The sequence below is a fragment of the Danio aesculapii genome, chromosome 24, assembly GCF_903798145.1.
Source record: "Danio aesculapii chromosome 24, fDanAes4.1, whole genome shotgun sequence".
Lineage (NCBI taxonomy): Eukaryota > Metazoa > Chordata > Actinopteri > Cypriniformes > Danionidae > Danio > Danio aesculapii.
The window spans coordinates 7,184,784-7,208,122 of NC_079458.1; the positions used below are offsets into that span (position 1 = coordinate 7,184,784).

At 31.0% G+C, this 23,339-nt stretch overlaps 1 protein-coding gene across 2 annotated transcripts in view; it reads right to left on the reverse strand.

Annotated features, from left to right (window-relative positions):
* Window positions 1-23,339, reverse strand: part of st18 (ST18 C2H2C-type zinc finger transcription factor) — a 131,851-nt gene that overhangs the window by 15,643 nt on the left and 92,869 nt on the right. For both annotated transcript variants that reach the window (XM_056451178.1, XM_056451179.1), the window contains 6 exons: window positions 21,911-22,045; window positions 17,971-18,061; window positions 15,611-15,703; window positions 13,655-13,854; window positions 11,648-11,844; window positions 4,097-4,342 (listed from right to left, as the gene is read on the reverse strand). In XM_056451178.1, coding sequence (XP_056307153.1) covers window positions 4,097-4,342; window positions 11,648-11,844; window positions 13,655-13,854; window positions 15,611-15,703; window positions 17,971-18,061; window positions 21,911-22,045 — 962 coding nt within the window. The remainder of the gene's footprint in view (window positions 1-4,096; window positions 4,343-11,647; window positions 11,845-13,654; window positions 13,855-15,610; window positions 15,704-17,970; window positions 18,062-21,910; window positions 22,046-23,339) is intronic.

Here is a 23,339-nt window from a genome sequence, read left to right on the forward strand (position 1 = left end):
TTTCCCAGTGGTGGGTTGCAGCTGGAAGGGCATCCGCTGCATAAAACAAATGCTTGATAAGATGGCGGTTCATTCCTCTGTGGCGACCCCGGATTAAGCCGAAAAGAAAATGAATGAAATTTTAAGGTTTACAATGCATATCCAATTAGAGGATATGACTGTGAATTAGTGAATTAGACTGTGGGGGAAACTGGAGCACCCGGATGAAACCCACACCAACACGGGGAGAACATGCAAACTCCACACAGAAACGCCAACTGACCCAGACGAGGCTCGAACCAGTGACCTTCTTGCTGGGAGGCGATTGTGCTACTCACTGCGCCACCGTGAGGCCTTGATTTACATTGCCAGAAAAAATAATGTCTTCTAAGTGCGAATTTTGTCACTGTTTTGGAGCACTTTTGTTTATACATAACCTTAAGACCAATATATTGATACTAACACACACACACACACACACGTATATAAAACTACACTTTTGATTTCAGAGGGACTTTAAAAAAGTAATTCTGTAAGCCCATTCACAGTAATAGTGTGTGAGAGGTTTGATGCTGCTTAAGTGTACTTACTAAAACGTATATCCACTTAAACTGGCCGATAATCCCTTGTAGTATTTATAATGTGAGAGCTGGGTGTAAAACCTTTGGATTTACTTACTCTTTTTTTTTTTTTTTATAAGGTAAGTATCTTTGAGCACCAGATGTCAGATGGAGAATCAGACAAACATATAACAGTCTGGGTTTGTTCTTTGACTCCTGAGAGGATGAAAAATTGACGGCTTTTCAAGAACATTCTCCTGCAATTTGTTTTCAATTTAGTTTTTCGTGTCTGAGTACATCGCAGGAGACGGCGGGTCTGAGGTTGTGGCTCACTGAGCAAGATCATTTAGAGGAATACACACAATGTTAAGGGTGTTATGTTGAATTTGTTCTTAATGGAGGGCATGTTAAAGGTGCTGTATGTAAGTTTTTGACTCTTCTAAAAAAAAACACCATTATATGTTTGTAGATATTTAAGAAACATGCTAAGTGAACATACTTGTTTATCTGAAAAACAATGCTGAAGTCAGATATTCTGCTTTGAAAATGTAAGTTATGTGCTGTCTGTCTTAGATTTGGTCATTTAACCTGCCCAATGCCAGTTTAGCCTATTATATTTCAGCACCCTGGGTTGCCTTTGTGGAAAACAGTGTATTTGATTCATTCAGACTTGATGGTTCTCATACACGTCCATGAGTGAAAAACTCTCTTAAATATGGAAAAAAGTCTTCTATCGCGTGCCGTTGCTCTTAATAACAAATTAAATCAGCCTTTAGGTGATTTAACCACGCTCCTGTTGGTGTCATCAATCTGGCAACCTACACTTGCATGGACTTATCAGAGGAGGGGCGGAGTGAAAATGTGTTTTGAACCAGGAGTGCAATACCTAGTTCAACCACTGGGTGTCAAACTCACCTTTAAGTCAAAGAGGATTGACACACTGAATTTGCTTTCCTCAGGATGTTATTATAAATCGCTGCTACTAACAATTCTTAAACTATTGTTCAATATTTTGGAGTCAGTAAGAACTTTTAGGTAATGAATGAACTACAAAAACAGTTATAAGTCTCAATTTTTGGAAATTTAGATTTATTCATCATCAAAAATCTGAATAACTAATATTTCCATTGAAGATATGAAATCTGGAGGTTAAAAATAATATTATTGATAAAAGTTTATTTAAAGTTGTCCAAATTAAGTTCTTTGCTAAACAGATTACGAATTAAAATTTGAGTTTTCATACATTTAGGCCAAATCCCAATTCTACTTTTGTTGCCCTACCCCTTCCCCTTGAAACAGAGTGTGAAGGGGAAGGGATTTAAAATTTACCCCGGAGAAATGAGACAGCACTACAGCACCTGCACACGTAGCTCTTGCTTCATATGAGATCGATGATCGCGGCTGCTGTAGTTATTCCAGTTGTGTTATTATGTGGTGTTTATCTTCAGGAAATCACTGAAGGCTATGATATCCTGTTATCATGACAATATAATGTGGCAATAAGATTGTAACTGTACTGTGCATATACACAGTGGCCATATTCATCAATGTAAACACATGAAAACAACATTAACATTATAGCAGACACTGTAAAAAGCTCATTCTCAGCCACTAGACTTTTCTGACAGGGTATTCCAGTGTCATCGAGTGTCAGAATGTTGTGGGACTGCTGTACAGGAGTTATCATTGGGGATTATAGATAGCGAAATTTAGTGTTTTTTATTTTAGCAGGTTTTTTTAAAGCATGAAAGTAAAACACGAACGCGGTTATGAATATATTAAAACACGTGCTTGTTTGTTGTAAAAATTCACAATAATGACAAAAAATACTAATCTGTGCATCTTCTGACCTTCGTGTGCAGTCATGCTGCCGTTGTAGCTGGTGTATTCTGGGAAATATTCTCATCTCTTGGTTTCGAGTGTGGTCCTTAAAAATCTCTGTTTCAAGGGGTATCTAGCCCTTCCCTTTAAGCCTACGCCTTCAAGCTAAAGAGAATTGGGACAATGGAAGGGCTGAGGGGTAGAATTGGGATTGAGCCTTATAGTAGGAGATTTACAAAATATATTTCCTTAATAGTTTAAAGATTTTTGACATAAAGAAAAAATCAATCATTTTGAACAATAAAATGTATTTCTGGCTTTTGATAAAAATATACCTGTGTAACATTAGACTCATAAGAGTTTTGTGTCCAGGGTCACAAATTACAAAATAATATATTATTCTATAGTAGTATTATTATAATGTTTTATTATATTTACAATTATTGTAACATATATAATTATAATAATACTACTTTTTTCAGCATATTGTGCATATTCTGAAGGATTATGTGATACAAAAGCCTAGAATTATGATGCTAAAAATTCAGCTTTGCATAAACTAATTACATTAGAATTGTTATTATCATGTAAGTTATGACATTACTGTTATTTTTTATTTGCTTTTTAATATAAATTATTATTTTTATTATTATACTGATATTATTCATTCACTTTCCTTTGGCTTAGTACTTTATTTATAAGGGGTCACTCAGCAGAATGAACTGCCAACTATTCCAGCATATGTTTTATGCAGCAGATGCCTTTCCAGCCGCAACCCAGAACTGGAAAAAACCCATACACACTCTTTCACACACATACACTACGGTCAGTTTAGTTTACCCCAATTTACCTATAGATCCTATTCTTCAATGTGGAAGTGCGCTCGTTTTTGTGAATGTTTTAGAACTTCTGATTCAGTTTCCTATGGGAGAAATGACTAGGAATAAGAAACGGCAGAAAACGGTCAAACTACTTACTCTACAAACAAGTGTTTTCATAACTATACAGACAAAACAGAATAATATAATACGAAAATATCAGTTTGCAACATGAAGCAGCAAATTGAGCTGTTTTAACGTCTAAAAATGAACGGAAGTGAATGAGACCGAAAGTCTCAAGCTAAAAAAGATTCAAATGGCTGCGCCCACTCATACACAGACAATAAGATGAGTAGCACATGTCTTTTGATTGTGGGAGAAACCGGAGAACCCAGAGGAAACCCACGCCAACACGGGGAGAACATGCAAACTACACTCAGAAATGCCAACTGGGCCAGCCGGGACTTGAACCAGTGACCTTCTTGCTGTGAGGCGACGGTGCTAACCATTGAGCCACCATGCCGCCTACTGTTATTATACTTTTACCTATTATACTTTAACTAAAACAAAAAAATATATATAAGCATATATATATATATATATATATATATATATATATATATATATATATATTTATTTATTTATTTATTTATTTATTTATTAAACAAAATAAACATTAAGTGAAAAAATAATAATCATTTTATTTTAGTCAGTTGCCAAATCATTTTATCAAAGCATATTTAGTTTAACCTGATTTGCAATCTGGTGTTACCTTATAACAGCTTAAAATAAAAACTCAATAAAAGTTTGGTCAATTTCATGTTTTTTTTCTAAAAGAGTTAGCTGAACAGCATCAGTCTAATGTTAAACTACAGTATACTGTATTGAACTGTACTCCTCATTTTGTCAATGGCTGACCTCTTTGTCGTGTTGTGCAGGTGTTTTGCTGTAGTTGAGCGGTGTGTCCCAGGCGTCCTGTTCATAGAGGACTCTGTAAATGGCTGGTGAGATCTGGAGACCCGCCGCTTTGGCCAGTGCAGGCTCAGCTGGACTGAAGAGAGCGTCTCCTAAAGCCGGCATCATTGGAGAATCTCCGGCCTTTTCTCTCTTCTTCTTCATGCTTAAATCCAGCGTCCCGTTCTCGTCCACCTCGATGAGTGAGTCCTGAGGATACAGACACACTGCTAATCAAGTCATGTTGAGCTTTATTGACATTTACTATATAAGTCAGAATTATTTGTCCTGTGACTTTTTTTTTATATATATTTCTCAAATGGTGTTTAACAGAGCAAGGAATTTTTCACAGTATTTCCTGTAATATTTTTTCTTCTGGAGAAAGTCTTATTTGTTTAATTTTGGCTAGAATAAAAGCAGTTTTTAATTAAAAAAAAAACATTTTGAGGACAATATTATTAGCCCCCTTAAGCAATATTTGTTTTCGGCTTTAAATGAAATGATTGGGGGGGGGGTAAGCTTCTGATTATGAAAGACTTTTATTTATGTTGTTTAAGTATCACTGAGATACTACTGTTGTTTTCTTTATTAATCTGGATTGATTTTGGATATTAAAAAATTTCTATTCAGTTTTAGTTAAAATGCTTAGTATTTTTATTGTTGCATTTTTTCATTTTACTTTGTTTTTACTTGTTATTTAATTATTTTATTTTAGTTTTAGTTATTTTATTAAATAAAATAAAACAGGTTAAAAAAATACAAATAAATAAAATAAAATAAATGTTTAGCAAATCGACATGATCAAAATAAAGCAAATGGACTTAAGTAACGATACTACAATTTAAGCATTGAAAACTCAACTACACTGTTCCAATTTACTATGATCTTTTATGTGAAGCTGTTTTGACACAATCTAGATTGTAAAAGCGCTATACAAGTAAAGGTGAATTGAATTGAATTAATTTTGGATGATTAAAAATTAATTATAATTTTTGTTAAAAAGTTTAGTATTTTTGTTGTTGCATTTTTGTAATTTTTAATTATTTTTTATTGATTTGTTATTATTTTAGTTTAGTTTAGTTTTAGTTATTTTAGAAAATAAAATAAAACAAAACAAAAAACAAAATAAAATAAAGTGTTTAGCGAATCGACATGATCAAAATAAAGCAAATCAACCAATTATATTTTTAAAGGTTTATGTGACACTAAAGACTTAAGTAACGATACTACAAATTAAGCATTAAATTAATTTTGGATAATTAAACATTTATTATAATTTTAGTTAAAAAGTTTAGTGTTTTTGTTGTTGCATTTTTGTCATTTTAATTACTTTTTTATTTATTTATTATTATTTTAGTTTAGTTTTAGTTATTTTAGTAAATCAGGTCAAATAAAATGAAAAATAAAAATAAAATAAAAAATAAAATAATAAAAATGTTTAGCAAATCGACAAAATCTAAATAAAGCAAATCGATTATAACAATTTTTTTAAGGATCATGTAACACTAAAGACTTAACGATACTACAAATTAAGGATTGGATTGATGTTAGATAATTAAAAATTCATTATAATTTAGTTAAAAAGTTTAGTATTTTATTTATTTTAGTTATTTATTTTAGTTTAGTTTTTGTTATTTTAGTAAATGCGGTTAAATTAAATTAAATTAAATTAAATTAAATTAAATTAAATTAAATTAAATTAAATTAAATTAAATTAAATTAAATTAAATTAAATTAAATTAAATTAAATTAAATAAATAAATAAATAAATAAATAAATAAATAAAATAAAATGTCTAGCAAATCAACAAGATCAAAATAAAGCAAATTGACTAATTATAATGATTTTCGAAGGATCATGTATCACTGAAGACTAAAGTAACGATACTACAAATTTAGCATTGAATTACAGGAAATGTGATTCACACACACGAAGAATGTTTTTTAATAGATTTAAATAAAAAATGCTTGAATAATATTTAATATTAATATATTTTATATAAAATGGATTTAAATATTACTGTTTACTATAATTCTATCATTTTCTTTTTAAAAATCTTAACATATTTAATTTGCTTTAATAATATTTAATATTAATGTCAGTCATTCATTCATTTTCCTTCAGCTTAGTCTCTATTTCAGAGGTCGCCACAGCGAGAATGAACCACCAACAATTTCAGCATATGTTTTATGCAGTGCATGGCCTTCCAGCCAAAACCCAGTATTGGAAAACACCCATACACATTCACACACAGTCATACACAACAGACAATTCAGTTGATTCAATTCACCTATAGTGCATGTCTTTGGACTGTGAGGGAAACCGGAGCACCAGGAGGAATCCCACGCCAACACAAAGAGAACAAGCAAACTGCACACAGAAATGCCACCTCCCCAGCCAGGACACGAACCAGCGACCTTCTTGCTGTGAGGTGACAATGCTAACAACTAAGCCACCGTGTCAATAATTAATACTACTTCCCATTAAATGTGATTGAGCTTTCTACGCACGCAGACATAAATCAGAGTTATTAATATATTCAGTCTTCTGATTTCTACAGCCAGGTTACAATCATGAGAGGTGGAGTTGAAAAGCTCTGCGTTACTAAATGCAACTTTTATCCCCAACAGATGTGCTGCTGTGTCGGTCTGTAGAGTTTTAATGCAACTCATCAACTGCATCAAAAACGCGTCACGCCAATTATTCCAAACACATTTGGAGCGGGTAGTAAACAAAGGAGAGCTTATCAGGAACTAATCATGATCATTTAGATTACAAAACCAAACACGGCACTCTCTCTAACCAGCTCAAACCGACCGCCGGCGCACCTATCCAGTTCTTATCTCTGCGTTGTTTTTTTCTCATCCGATGACATTTTCCAGAAACAAGTGAGGTGACATCTTTCTCCCACACTTCCACTGAACGCTGCAAGACGATAAGCCGTATTCTTAGTAAAAACACACACACACACACAAGCGACTTGGCACAAACAGGGAAATGAAGATACTTAACATGCATAAAGATATGAGCAGATGACAGATCGACTAACACTGTTTTATTCATCCGCTCAGTTTGTACAGTATACCTGCTCTCTGCCCACTGAACGGCCTGTGCGTGTGTGTGTAGGTGTGTGAAGCGCTCAACGACACACACTTCTGCCACTTTCACTTCTTCAGCTTTATCTTATCTAAGAGGAAGACCTGTTTTGATTTATGCCACTCATTTCAGTTAATCCAGTAGCTTCAGTTTTGTGTTTGTTGGTGACATATGCAGCATTTAGCATCCTGTATTGTTGTTTTTATGTAAAAATAAATAAAATTACACTGATTAACAGAGACAGAGATTTTTATTTATATTATATGTTATTTATATGTTATTATAATTATTTATATTATATGTATTATATATTTTATATTATTAATTTATTATATATTTAATCTATTTGAGGCTATATATATATATATATATATATATATATATATATATATATATATATATATATATATATATATATATATATATATATACATATAAATAAAATATTTATTATATATTTATTATATATTTAAAATAATTAATTTATCATATATTTAATCTTTTTTAACCTCTAAGTGTTATCTGAATAAAAGTTTAAATATTTTCTCAGCCTCCTTTGTTTATGTTAATTTATTTTACTTTAAAGATCTTGGAAATAACTTATTTTTTGCAATAAAAGTAAAATTACTGAACCTACACATGCTCGTTTTAGAAGAACATTTCAGATGGCACTTAGAGGTTTTTGCATCTGAACTCTTCATATACATAATTCAATATTTATCCTATATTTATTATATATTTTAAATAATTAATTTATTATATATTTAATTTTTTTAGAGTATATATATAATTAAATATTTATATGTTTATTATGTATTTTATATAATTAATTAATGTTCAACTTAATTTAATTTGTTTAAATTCAGCCTAAATTAATTGTTTGCAAACACTTACCTTAAAAAGACTTTAGTAAATCCAATTAATATTTTTAGTGAATATATGAGTAATTGTATTAATTATATATAAATTATATATGTTTAATAATTTATAGAAGCAAGATAGTTAATTTATTTTTGCATTTTCCACCACCAATAAGCGTTTTGACACTGCTTTCTATTGTTTTGTCATTTTTATATGCACATTATTACTTTGTTTTTCTATAAATAAAAGATAAATAAAAGACCACACGTTTTAAAACCATTATTTATATATATATATATATATATATATATATATATATATATATATATATATATATATATATATATATATATATATATATATATATATATATATATATACACACACACACAAACACACACACACACAAATATTAAATATATATAATTATATATATGGTTATGTCGCTTAATGACCTTGTAAATGGATAATGTCTAATAAAATCAATACTCTTCTTTTATTAAAAAGGAGTGAATGCAGTAATACCATGGTAAACCAGAGTAACAGACCAAAAAATATTGGCATTTTTGACATTATTTTTGTCTTATTAATAAGGAGTCTGATTGATAAAATATAAAAACTGATTTGTTTGGGTTCTAAACAGACCAGGAATACAAGTTTAATATAGATTATGAGGGTAATATTAATGCTTAGTTTGCCTTGTTAACTATAAGTTGGATCCTAAAGTTTTTATCATATAAACAGAAATGAGAGTTAAATATAGACTGTCTTCTTTCAGTAATGAATAAAGTAAGAGAAGGCGGCACAGTGGCTCAGTGGTTAGCACTGCCGTCTCACAGCAAGAAGGTCGCTGGTTTGAGTCTCGTTTGGGCTAGTTGGCGTTTCTGTGTGGAGTTTGCATGTTCTCCCAGTGTTGGTGTGGGTTACCTCCAGATGCTATGTTTTCCCCCACAATCCAAAGACATGCGCTATAGGGGAATTGGATCGTAACTAACTAACTAAATTGGCCGTACACTCTAAGAAATAAAGGTACACGAGCTGTCACTGGGGTGGTACCTTTTGAAAGGTACACATTTGTACTTGAAGGGTTCATATCGGTACCTCAAAAGTATATATTAGTACCTTAAAATTTTAAGAGGAACACTTTTGTACTTTTAGGGTACTAATATGTACCATTGAGGTATTAATATGGACCTTTTATTTATTTATTTTTATTATTATTTTTTTAGAGGTTTTCTCCTCTATTGGGATAGGACTGTGGAGATTTTACAGACAGGAAAGTGTGGTGAGCAGAGATAGGGGAAGGATCTGCAAAAGACCTCGAGTCGGGAATCAAACTTGGGTCGCCGTGAGCACCTTGGTGCTATGTGTTGCCGCACTAACCACTAGGCTATTGGCGCCGACAATATGGACCTTTTAGATACAAATTTGTACCTTTTAAAAAGGTACCACCCAGTGACAGCTTGTGTCCCTTTATTTTTGAGAGTGTAGTGTATGTATGTAAATGAGTGTGTATGGATGTTTCCCAGTACTGGGTTGCGGCTGGAAGGACATCCACTGTGCAAAACATATGCTGGAATAGTTGGAGGTTCATTCCGCTGTGGCGACCTCTGATAAATCAGAGACTAAGCCAAAGGAAAATGAAATAAAGCAGTTATGAATATAATATTCTACTTTTTATTTTCCTTTCCTACCACCAGCGTGTGTTTTTAATTCAGTTTGGACTGTTTTCTATTGTCTCTTATTTTTATTTGCTTATGGTTACTTTGTTTTTCAAAAAAAGGCTGAACAAAAGACCACAAGTTGTAAAAGCGATTGAAATATCCATTTTCACACAGTAACATACATAATCCCGGGGCCTGTGTGGACTTTCCTTATTTAATTTAAATAAAAGAGTGATGTCTATTAATCCTCCACCAATTGATTTAATCCAACTTCTCATAGATCGTCTGTTAGAGATCATCGCCAAAGGATCTGCGCGAGCTTATCTAGGATAATATATTACTTAGCAAAATGTCTTCGACCATCTGCAATGCACACACACACACACACACACACACACACACACATGCACACACACACACACACACACACGCACACACACACACGCACACACACACACACACACACACACACACACACACGTAAAGCAAAAACACACACAGACGCAAAAGCACACACACACGCACGCACGCACGCACACAAATCAAACACAGACAGACAGACACACACACACACATCAACAAACACACATCAAAACACACAAAAAGACACATACACACAAAGAAACACAAACACACACACACACAATCAAACACACACGCAGACGCAAAAACAATCACACAGACACACACACACACACACACAAACACACAGACGCAAAAGCACACACAAACACACACACACACAAACACACGCACACACACACACACACACACAAATCAAACATAAACAGAAAGACACACACAAAGAAACACAGACACATACACACAAACACACACTCAGACACAAAAACAATCACACAGACACACACACAGACAAACACACACACACACACACACACACACACACACAAAACAAACACACGCACACAAAACATACACATACACACAAACAAAATAAACGTGCACAGACACACACACACACACACACACACACATACATAAAACAAACACACACACACAGACACACACACAAAGAAACACAGACACACAAAAAATCTAACCGACAAACAGACACACAAAAACAACCACACAAACACACACACAAAAACAAACACACGCGCATACACACAATCAAGCGCACACAGACATACAAAGACAAACACACAAAACAAACATACACATAGACACACACACACACACACACAGGGGAACACACACACACGCACTCACACAATCCAACGCACACAGACACACAAAAACAAACACACACAGACAAACACACAAAACTAACACACACATAGAAACACACATGAAATCAAACACACACACACACACACACACAAACAAAATCAAACACACAAAGTAACACACACACACACACACAAAGCAAACACACACAGACACAAAAAACACACACACAAAATAAACACACACACACACACACACAAACCAACACACACACACACGCACACAAAAAACAAAAACACACACACACACACTCACAAAATAAACACATACACACAAAAAAACACACACAGACAAACACACACACATACACACACACATTAGCGCAGGTGTAAACAGAACGCAGGGCCACATGTTGTACAAAAGGCCTGATAAGAGTGATGGAGAAGGAAGCTGTGATTGTACTCCTCCAACTCTTTTGATGTGATTACATGAATTCTCCTTTGTGTACATTAAAGCTTTAGGGCCAGCGAAACAGAGAGAGAAAAAGCACGCTCACACTCTCTTGTTGTTGTGCCACCAGAGGCGACGCACTTCTCTGTGCCAAAAAGTGTCGTTTGATGTTACTCCTCTTTTTTCATACACAAATCAGACTTGTTTGAGAATGACCGCATTAAATGGCTGTTTCTGAGAGCTCTGATTTGATTACCTTTGTGGATGGTGCCAGGGGCCGCACGGGGGGCAGGGGCTCGCAGTGCTCTCGGCTGCGGGTGGAGAGGTTCAGGATGGCGGCCGATGCCATGCTGGACTGGAGGGCGTTGCTGTGGGCTTTATGGCGGCTCGGGCTGCTGTCTCCGGGCAGGATCATACGAGCGGCCGGACTCAGAAAACAGGGGAACTGAGCGGCTGAAGGCGAGAGATATCATTGGTATATCATTTATATCAAATAAATAAATATACCTGGGTCATTTAATGGGTCATAATTTAAGTTAGAAAAATGATTATTTATATAGTCATTTATAATAATTAAGTAACATTTTTTATTAATTAAAATTTATATATTTAAATAATATTTATATTTCATACATTTGAATTATATTTATATGAATTATTTAGATTATTATTATTAGATATTATTATAAAAATTATTAGATATTATTATTATTAGATATTATTATTATTATTATTAGATATTATTATTATTATTAGATATTATTATTAGATATTATTATTATTATTATTATTAGATATTATTATTATTATTATTAGATATTATTATTATTATTATTAGATATTATTATTATTATTATTATTATTAGATATTATTATTATTATTTTGTATTATTATTAGATATTATTATTATTATTATTATTATTAGATATTATTATTATTAGTATTATTAGATATTATTATTATTATTATTTGGTATTATTATTATTATTATTTGGTATTATTATTATTAGATATTATTATTATTGTTATTAGATATTATTATTATTAGATATTATTATTATTATTATTAGATATTATTATTATTATTAGTATTATTAGATATTATTATTATTATTTGGTATTATTATTATTATTATTTGGTATTATTATTATTAGATAGTATTATTATTATTAGATATTATTATTATTATTATTTGGTATTATTATTAGATATTATTATTATTATTATTTGGTATTATTATTATTATTAGATATTATTATTATTATTAGATATTATTATTATTATTATTATTAGATATTATTATTATTATTATTATTTGGTATTATTATTATTATTATTATTATTTGGTATTATTATTATTAGATATTATTATTATTATTATTTGGTATTATTATTATTAGATAGTATAATTATTATTATTATTAGGTATTATTATTATTATTATTTGGTATTATTAGATATTATTATTATTATTATTATTATTAGATATTATTATTATTATTAGATATTATTATTATTATTTTAAGGTCAATATTATTAGCCTCTTTAAGCTATATATTTTTTCGTCTACAGAACAAACCATCGTTATACAATAACTTGCCTAATTACCCTAACCTGCCTAGTTAACCTAATTACACTAGTTAAGCCTTTAAATGTCACTTTAAGCTGTATAGAAGTGTCTTGAAAAATATCTAGTCAAATATTATTTACTGTCATCATGGCAAAGATAAAATAAATCAGTTATTAGAAATGAGTTATTAAAACTATTCTCCGTTAAACAGAAATTGGGGAAAAAAATAAACAGGGGCTAATAATTCAGGGGGGCTAATAATTCTGACTTCAACTGTATATATATATATATATATATATATATATATATATATATATACAGTTGAAGTCAGAATTATTAGCCCCCCTGATTATATATATATATATATATTATTATTTATTAAACTATTAACAAATACACCCCATACTAAATGTAAATGTCAATACAATTCATATTTAGTTTAATATTATTATTAAAGTGAATAGTGTATTCATGTGCACAGTTTTCTAACATGAGGCAGGAGTGTTGCTATGTGGTTGTCAGGGTGTTGATTATTGGTTTGAATCAAGTTGCTTCATAGAGTGGATTGTGTGTTGTAAAAAGTGACTCTACATCTACTGCTTGAAGTTATAAAGAAAACAACTTAGTTTTTTAAACAGTAAGGTCAGTGCATGCTGGGTGACCCTTGATTTGAAACAAAACAGATACTTACGGTCAGGAAAGTGTGAAGATTCGTGACTCTGCTCGGATGCCATCTGAGCCTGCTTGCCAAAGACCTGGGCATCAAAACTGGCGTAGTCGAAGTGGCCTTTATTGAACTTGTCTATGTCTTTGGCCATGCTGGCCTGCAGCGCTGCCATAGGATGTGCAAATCTGTATGTGAAGTCAAATTTCTTCATGTTTCCTAAAGGTCTGAATGAAAAAAGGAGCTCTGTAAATCTTAGATGTCTTAAATATTACAAAGCATCATACAGACTCTTTAAGATGAAACTCTGTGGGCAAAAAAATAAATTTTTCATGTCAATATTGAGATTTTTTGTCTCTTCATGAAGTGTTTTTTAGCCTACAGTTTTACAATTTACAGTACGGATGCATCAGTGAATTGGCCACCGATATTTATCAACCAATATTTAATTGATTTAAAACTATCGGTATATAGGCAATGATATGATGCACCGATATATCAGCCACCGATATTTATCAACCGATATTGGATTATTTTGAAGATATCGGTATATTGGCAATAATTAAATGCACTTATGTAACAGCTGCGGATATTTATCGACTGATTTTTAATTATTTTTAAAAATATCGATATATCTACAGTAATATAATGCACTGATATATCAGCCACCGATATTTATTGGCTGATGTGGAATTAATTTAAAGATATCAATATATCTACAATAATATAATGCACCAATGTATCAGCCACCGATATTTACCACCGGTTATTGGATGAATTTAACACTTTTGGTATATCTACAATAATATAATGCACCAATGTATCAGCCACCGATATTTATCGACTGATTTGGAATAAATTTAAAGATATCGATATATCTAAAATAATATAATGCACCTATGTGTCAGCCACCGATATTTACCACACGTTATTGGATGAATTTAACACTTTTGGTATATCTACAATAATATGATGCACCGATGTATCGGTCACTGATATTTATCGACGAATATTGGATTCATATAATGGTATCGGTATATTCACAATAATATGATGCACCAATGTATCGGCTGCCGATATGTATTGACCGATATCGAACAAATTTAAAGCTATCAGTATACTGGCAATAATATGATGCACCAATGTATCTGCCACTGATATTTATCAACAGATATTGGATAAATTGAAAGTTATCAATATATCGGCATAAATCTGAATACTAGGCCAATACTGATGTTTTATTAATTACATAGGAGGCAACGAGTTGCACTTTTCTTGAATAATCCAACATTTTCCTCAAAACGATATTGTAGAATACTTGCAAAAGATCTAAATATAAGATTTTGTGCAGTTTATATGTACAAAATGCGCTGGCACAATAACATAGGTTAGTTTGGAATCAAACGTCTTAGACAATTAAAGAGGCCGACTGCACTTTAGTGAGTCAACATATTTCAGGAACAGCAAAATTTATCATTTACATGTCGCAACAAACAGCAACAATTAAATAAGATGGAGAAAAAAAATCAATGTTCAGTAAAATGAAATAAGACGGAGAAATGGAGAAAGAAATAGCAAGTACTGTATAGTATTGTGTGCAATACTGAATGCAATTGAGTAATATCATCCATAGTTTACAGTATTTTCCGAATTATGATGTAAAAAAAGAGATTCCCAAACATGTATTCCTGTAATAAGCAATACAGCAACTTCATCCTATTTTTACCCAATTTCTGTACAAGAAATGTATGCAAATTAGCATAGATTTACTTAAATAATGCCTCATTTCCATATTTAAACATGACAGTTTCGAAAACATGTTTGTAAATCTGTAACATGTTTGCAGTTCTTGATTGAATCAATCAACTAGAGAAATATGCTTCTGCTCTTAATAAATCATTCACAATTATTTACTCTATTTAGTCTTTTCAGAAAGATGATTGATGGACATATTGCTTGACCTTTATTAGAGAGATTTATTACCTGGTCATTCTCTCGGCTGTCGGTCTGCATTTTACTGGATCCTCCTGAGGTTTGGAGATCTTTTCAGCGGCTGCAATCGGACAGCCCGAGAGACTGCGTGAACACAGACATCACCAGAGTGAAGTTAGTCTCCACCGGGTTGTTAACTTTATTTTAATTGAATCTGGGTTCATTCAGGAGTAATTGTACAATTAAAAAGAATCCAATAGTTTCTATGCAATAAACATCACATTGTTTTATAGTCTAGTTAAGTGTTGAAACTTTCCTTTCAGCAGATATCCAAGTTTTAATTGCAAGAGTGTCTCTTTTTTTTGGGGGGGGGTAAATTAACATATGTGACACTTTAAGGTAGTTTCAATCAGAGCATCTGTCCAAAATAGAGTAAAGGTGTTTGCACAGCAAGAAAGATAACTATATTGAAAACTAGTGTCCACACTAAAGCATTATAATCGTCTGGTTATCATAAGTGCGCTACGTGTGTGCATTGAGATGGTACACTGGTAATAAAATAGAATAAAATAGTTTTCCAATCTTCACCCGAATCCACATAAAAACACAGATGGACAAATTGTGAAGAAAATGGGAGGTTTGCTGGTAAATGAATGTAGTTTATAGAGTATCATTTGAATATAAGCAGTCTGCTTTCATTGTCCTTACCTATAAACTGACATAAAATGTTTATAAATAAAGGCATCATACTCAAATATGAACCTAATTTTCTGTTAAGTATAACATAAAAACTATTTAAATTGTACAATATACCATGTCATTATATGTCCATGTCAATACCATGTCATCATATGTCATTACCACTTATATGGATAATGGTAATGACATCTAACAATAATAATAATAATAATAATAATAAATAAATATAAATCTGTAAATTAATAAAGCAATCAACCAAAAAAAAATTGTAAAATATTAGTAAAACCAAATTAATAAAAAAGGGGGGAAAAAGCTGACACAAAACAATGATCTTGCATAACAAATTACACAAACATTTGAAAATTATAATCAAAGGTAAAAATTATATTAAAAAAATTAATAACATCATACCTAAATATGAACTAAATTCTCTAAAAATATATGCTTTTTTAACTGCAAAAATAATTAATAATTCAAAATCCCCAATGTATTTTTTTATTAATATCATTTTAATGCCACTTAATCAAATAACTTAATTCCATCTAATAATAAAAAAATAAATGGGATAAACATATAAGCCTAATTATCCCAAACAAATTTCATTTTTGTAAAAAATATCAAGTATATATCAAATGATCAGAAATAACCAATTTGGTAATACCACATAACAAATAAAATATTATATAGAAACTGACATAAACATCTCAAATTTATAATCAAAGGTAAAAATATTATTTAAAAAATGAATAACACCATACCCAAAAAAGTTTAATGCAAAAATAATTTTAAAAATATATTCTCACAAATATTTGTAACATTTTACTTTAACTTTGGTAATGACATCTAACAATATAATGTAAAAAATGAGATAAAAATCTGCGAATTAATAACAACCAAATATGAGCCTAATTATCGCCCCCCAAAAAAAATTTTGTAAAATAAAAAAAATAAAAAAGCACAAATATATATCAAATAATCAGAAATAAAACATTTGGTAATGACAATAGCAAATAAAATCTTAAATAAAAACAGACATAAACATCTCAAAATTATATTCAAGGGTAAAATAGTATTTAAAAAATTACTTGCAAAATAATTTTAAAACATTTTATTACTAATAATTATTGTTTATTTAATTTCATTTTAATGCCGCATGATCAATTCACTTTGGTAATGACATCTAACATTTGGTAATGACTTTTTAAAAAATAAAATAAAATAAAAAATGCACAAATATTTATCAAATGACTAGATATAACCAGTTTGGTAATAACAATAACAAATAAAATCTTATATATATATATATATATATATATATATATATATATATATATATACACTGACATGAACATCTCAAAATTATAATTAAGGGTAAAAAAAATATTTAAAAAATTTAAAACCCCACCAAAAATTGAAATACAAAATTAACTTAAAGATATATTATCACCAATAATTGTTTATTTAATTTCATTTTAATGCTGCTTGATCAAATAACTTTGGTATTGACATCTAACAACATTAGATAAAAATCTGTAAACTAATAACACAACCATATATTTTTGTAATAAATAAATGAATATTATATATATATAAATAAATTCAACAATAAAATGCCCTGGAAAATCAAACCAGTTTGACAAAGATAATATAAAAACCAGAAAATGATTAGAGTGTAATTGGCATATTAATCAGGCTGTTTTTCTCGTCCTCACCTTCTATGCGTGCTACGGTTACTGTTAACATGACCTCTTCCTGTACATCCAGGCGTCGGACATTTGAGGACGTTTTCATGCATGGCGAGAACTAAAAGAAACAACACAACAATATAACAATGAAGCTTCACAGAAAAAACAAGAGACATTTCCTTAAAGAAAGTTTGCTGAAGCTTGTTGAAACTTAAACAAAGCTTCCCTTTTCAGTCTGAAACATATTTGTCTCAGTCAAATACAAACATGCATAAACACAACCACTATTTTGATGACCATTTAAGAGGCAGACGCACGATGTTGAAGTCCTATCCCTTAAGTTTTCATAATTAGTTTGGAGGATGTGCTCGTCTATTTAGGCTCCATCCGTGGCTCCTTTGATTCGCAGAAATGCTGCTTGTGGTTTAGGAGTACATGCTTTCATATTGGAGGGAGAAAAAGGGGGGAAAAAACTTAATTACATTTTCTGTTCCTTTTGTCACATCACTGTTTAATGGGCAATGTTTGTTGTGCTACTCTCAAATGGAGAAAACAGCAAGTCAAAAGTTGCTTCCAGAATACATTTTTTTATTTGCATACCACTGGAAAATATATAAATAAATCAATCCTCGGTTGTGGTGATGACTGAAAATGTCTTTAAGAAAAAAACTACTTTGGAGCATGGTGCAGCGTTATGTGGAAGGGTAAAACAAATGCAAATTCTATTTAAAATAAGTATTTTTTTTTGACTAATTCAATTACACTTCTTTGAAATATGCTTAATATATGTTTTATTTGTTCCACTTATCTCAATTGTTTTCTTATATACTGGAATATTTTTTCTCTTTCTTGAGAAAATCCTATATATACAGTTGAAGTCAGATTTATTAGCCCCCTGAATTATTAGCTCCCCTGTTTATTTTTTCCCCAATTTCTGTTTAACGGAGAGAAGATTTTTTTAACACATTTCTAAACATAATAGTTTTAATAACTCATTTCTAACAACTGATTTATTTTATCTTTGCCATGATGACAGTAAATAATATTTGACTAAATATATTTCAAGACACTTCTATACAGCTTAAAGTGACATTTAAAGGCTTAACTAGGTTAATTAGGTTAACTGGGCAGGTTAGGGTAATTAGGCAAGTTATTGTTTGTTCTGTAGACAGTCGAAAAAAATAAATAGCTTAAAGGGGCTAATAATTTTGACCTTAAAATGGTTCATAAAAAATTAAAAACTGCTTTCATTCTAGCCGAAATAAAGCAAATAAGACTTTGCCAGAAGAAAAAATATTATCAGACATACTGTGGAAATTTCTTTGCTCTGTTAAACATCATTTGGGAAATATTTTTAAAAATTCAAAGGGCGGCTAATAATTCTGACTTCAACTGTATATAATATTCTAGATAATAGCCTAGGTATAAATCCTAGCTATAATATATACAGCGGGGAAAATAAGTATTGAATATGTCATGTTTTTTTCCTGGGAATAATATTTCTATAAGCTGGTGACATGGAGTTGAACCAGATTTTAGTAAAAACCCAAACAAGATTTCAGCTGCTGTCTGGGCTTTCAGTGCCTTCCTACACCTTCCTTTCTTCATGTGTTCAATACTTTTTCCCTGCATCGTTTCATCATTTCAACTTAATTTGTAAACTAATTAGATTTATTTTCTTTGCGTATTTGGATTTCTTTGGTTGTTACCAATATCTGGGAAAATGTTCAAGTCAGCGGCACCTTTAGAAAGAGAAAAATGGACACATGTTCCATACTAATTTTCCCTGCTGTAATAAGTGAGTAAGGTAAGGCTTTACTTTTAAGGGGAGTTCATAAGACTGTCATGAAACCTTTATAATCATGACATGACACGTGAATGAGATTTTATGCAATCGCCCAGTTTAAATGCAATTTTAAATGCAAAGATGACATTGTTTGTTATGACAACTTGTCATAAATACATCACACATTTACATTGGCTTCATGACAATCATGTTTATGACGGATTTATGACAAGTTTTGTTGTCTTGGAAATGTCAAGTTGTCATGACAAAGATGAAGATTGGTTGTGATGAATTTGTTTGTGTCAAATTGTCGTGACAAACAAGTTGTCATCTTTGCATTTGAAATGTCCTAACCGAGCAAATGACACCTAATAACAGTTGTAATAAGCATTCATAAAATCTCGTTCACATAATCATGCCATGATTATAAAGGTTCCATGACAGTTTTATGAAGACCCCTTCATGATTATGACATAACTTGTCATAAATCCGTCATGAACATAATTGCCACGAGGCCATTATAATTGTGTCATAAACATATTTCTGATCACATTTTCAGTGGAACAAACTGTATTTGTCATTAAAATGTCTCTCTGTTAAATCATTTTTAAGAGCATCATTAATATTTAATGACAGTGAAATGACAAATTCAGCTTGCTTCACTGTAGTTGAGGTAAAAAAAAAAAAAAAAATATATATATATATATATATATATTAATGACACTGTAATAATACAGCATTTTATTAAAAAATTAGAACAGCTTAATGACAATCATGTTTAGATTAATGACAAGTTGTCTTGGTAAGGTCAAGTTGTCAACTAACTTAACTAATTTAAAATGTCAAAACTGAGCAAATAACACAATAACAGTTGTTATAAGCATGCATCAAATCTTATTCACATTCAAGTGTCATGTCATGTCAAATATTTAATAACAGTCTTATGAACACCTCTTCAAGTGTTTCCATAGAAAGTCACAGTATTTTAGATAAAAAGAAATGTCACATATGAATTCAACTCAGGCTCATTCTGAAAACGTACCTCTAAATAGATTTCTGGAGAGCACCAAATATTTCCCAAGGGCTACGTTTTTTTGCAGTTTTTTGTTTTCGCGAATCCACCAGAGGCCGCTGTGTTCACTTTTTCAGATCTTATATTTCTCTTGCGAATGCCATGTGTACCAGAAACCATCCACAAGAGGACGCTGTCGACTAACTGACTGACCCACCCTTCTCTTTCCCTAAACCCTACCAATAGTGTTTTCAAAAGCACCAATTGCCCCGCCCACCCACTTCCCTAAACCCAACCGATAGTGTTTTCAAAAGCAATCCAGAAAAAGAAAAGCCCTCGCCTGATTTTAACCCTGTTTTCAGATTTTACCACATTCTCACCCTGTTATTTAGATTATCACCCTGTTCATTTTATTTTTTGGCTTCTGTTTTTGTCTTAAACGCTTTCTGGAACCGGACCCCGTCGTCGTTGTCAACTCTTCTCTACGTCTCAAGTCCGCCAGCATACATGGCGAGCTACTGGACAAACTGGTAACAGTGGGATAGCCATCCATACGGAGGGAAACGCGAAAAGGAAAGACATCATACCACCCCATAGCATTCGTTTTAAAGACGAAATGCAGCCATACGTACTTCTGGGTACATAATTCATGATCTCCAGAAATGTATATAGGGTTACATTTTCAGAATGAGCCTATGTTGTATAAATTTCCCAATCAGCAACCCAATTAATTAAAATTATTAGCAACAACAAATGGAATTTTTTATTTAATACTCCAGGAAATCAAACCATTGAAATGAAAATGTAAATAAAAAAATTAAATGTTTTAAAATAAAAACTATTATTTAAAAATTGCTGATATAAAAACCGAATTCACTTAATAGGTAACAAAATAGCTATTAAATAATCCCCCATGCCGTCCACCTATCTGTGGAAATGTGTATACAGCGGAGCACAGTTAGTTAAGCAGTCACCGTGTAATCTTTTATCCCCACTATCTGTACAACTAAACCTTGATCATTAGCACGCCATGAATATTTATGGGCTGAAAATGATCACAGCGTTGTTATGGCTAATTGTATTTGTTCTGTTTGCATTGCGCCGCTGTGAAGGGAGGAAATGTGTGTAATGTCCTTAGGAAGTGATGCGTAACAGGAGCACAGACTCACTCTCTGGGGGCACGCGGACTTTGTGAGGACATCCAGACAGACTCCGGTGATGAGGATAGAGGCCCGTCACGTGACCCGTCCCGTCGCAGCCTGGGGTCGGACATTTGATGTCTTTCTTCTCGGTGCGAGGAGAGTCTAGAACACACACACACAGTGAAATTACTGATACCCTCATCAATTATTACTCCAGTAAAAGCATCCTACTTTATTCCTACATCCCATAATCCTTTTGTGTGATTTATGGGGGCAACTTATGTATTCTTAAATATTCAGTGAAGTTATTTTTATTATTTTTTATTGGGTCAAATGAAGAGTTATTCTCTTACAGGTCATCCATCCTGTGTTAACAAATGACTTTTGGAGACTATGAATAGACCAAAAAGTCTAAACGAGTCTTTAATATTATTGATTTATATTAACTATTGCTCTACTTTTGGGAATACAAAGAGAAAATGTTGACCACAGATATGCTTCTGATACGGTCATACTCTATATTAAGTGTCCTTAACTACTATGTACTTACATCAAAATATAAATGCAATGTACTTAATGTGTTCATAATGTATTGCAGAAGACTTCTTAAGCTATTAAGGTGGGATATGGGAAGGTTGGGAAATGTTTGGTGGCATGGGTAGGTTTTGGGTGGGTTAACATCTAAGGGATGGTCAAAAGTGCAATTATAAATGTAATTACAGAAATTAATTACAGATGTAATTACATGCAGGAATTAAGTGAAGCTTAAGCACAATGTCTAAACATGTATTACATATAATAATCACATTTTAACGATTTATTAGTTTCAGTGTAAGTACATATTAGTTAAGGCCAATTAATATAAAGTGGGAGCAATAGTACATTGGGATTCTGTTTAAATATAAAGTGTGCTAAAAATTTATGTATTAATAAATAAGTTATTATTAATAAAACAAATAAATGCATAATAATAATAATAATAATAATAATAATAATAATAATAATAATAATAATAATAATAATATTAATAATAATAATTATTATTATTATTATTAAAAAATAATAATTTTAAGAAGAAGAATTGTTACTAATAATAATCACAATAATAATAATAATAATAATAATAATCTAAATTTATATCATTATTATTATTATTATTATGATTATCATCCTTATTATCATTATTATTGTCATCATCATCATCATCATTATTATTATTATTATATTATTATTATTATTATTATTATTATTATTATTATATTATTATTATTATTATTATTATTATTATTATTATTATTATTATTATTATTATTATTATTATTATTATTATTATTATTATTGATGAGATCTAAAAAGCAGAAATCCATGTATACTATGTATATGGATTATTTATGCCACAACCTTATGTAAAATTATTTGTTTGCAAATTATCGATTGACTCAAATATAATTTTAAA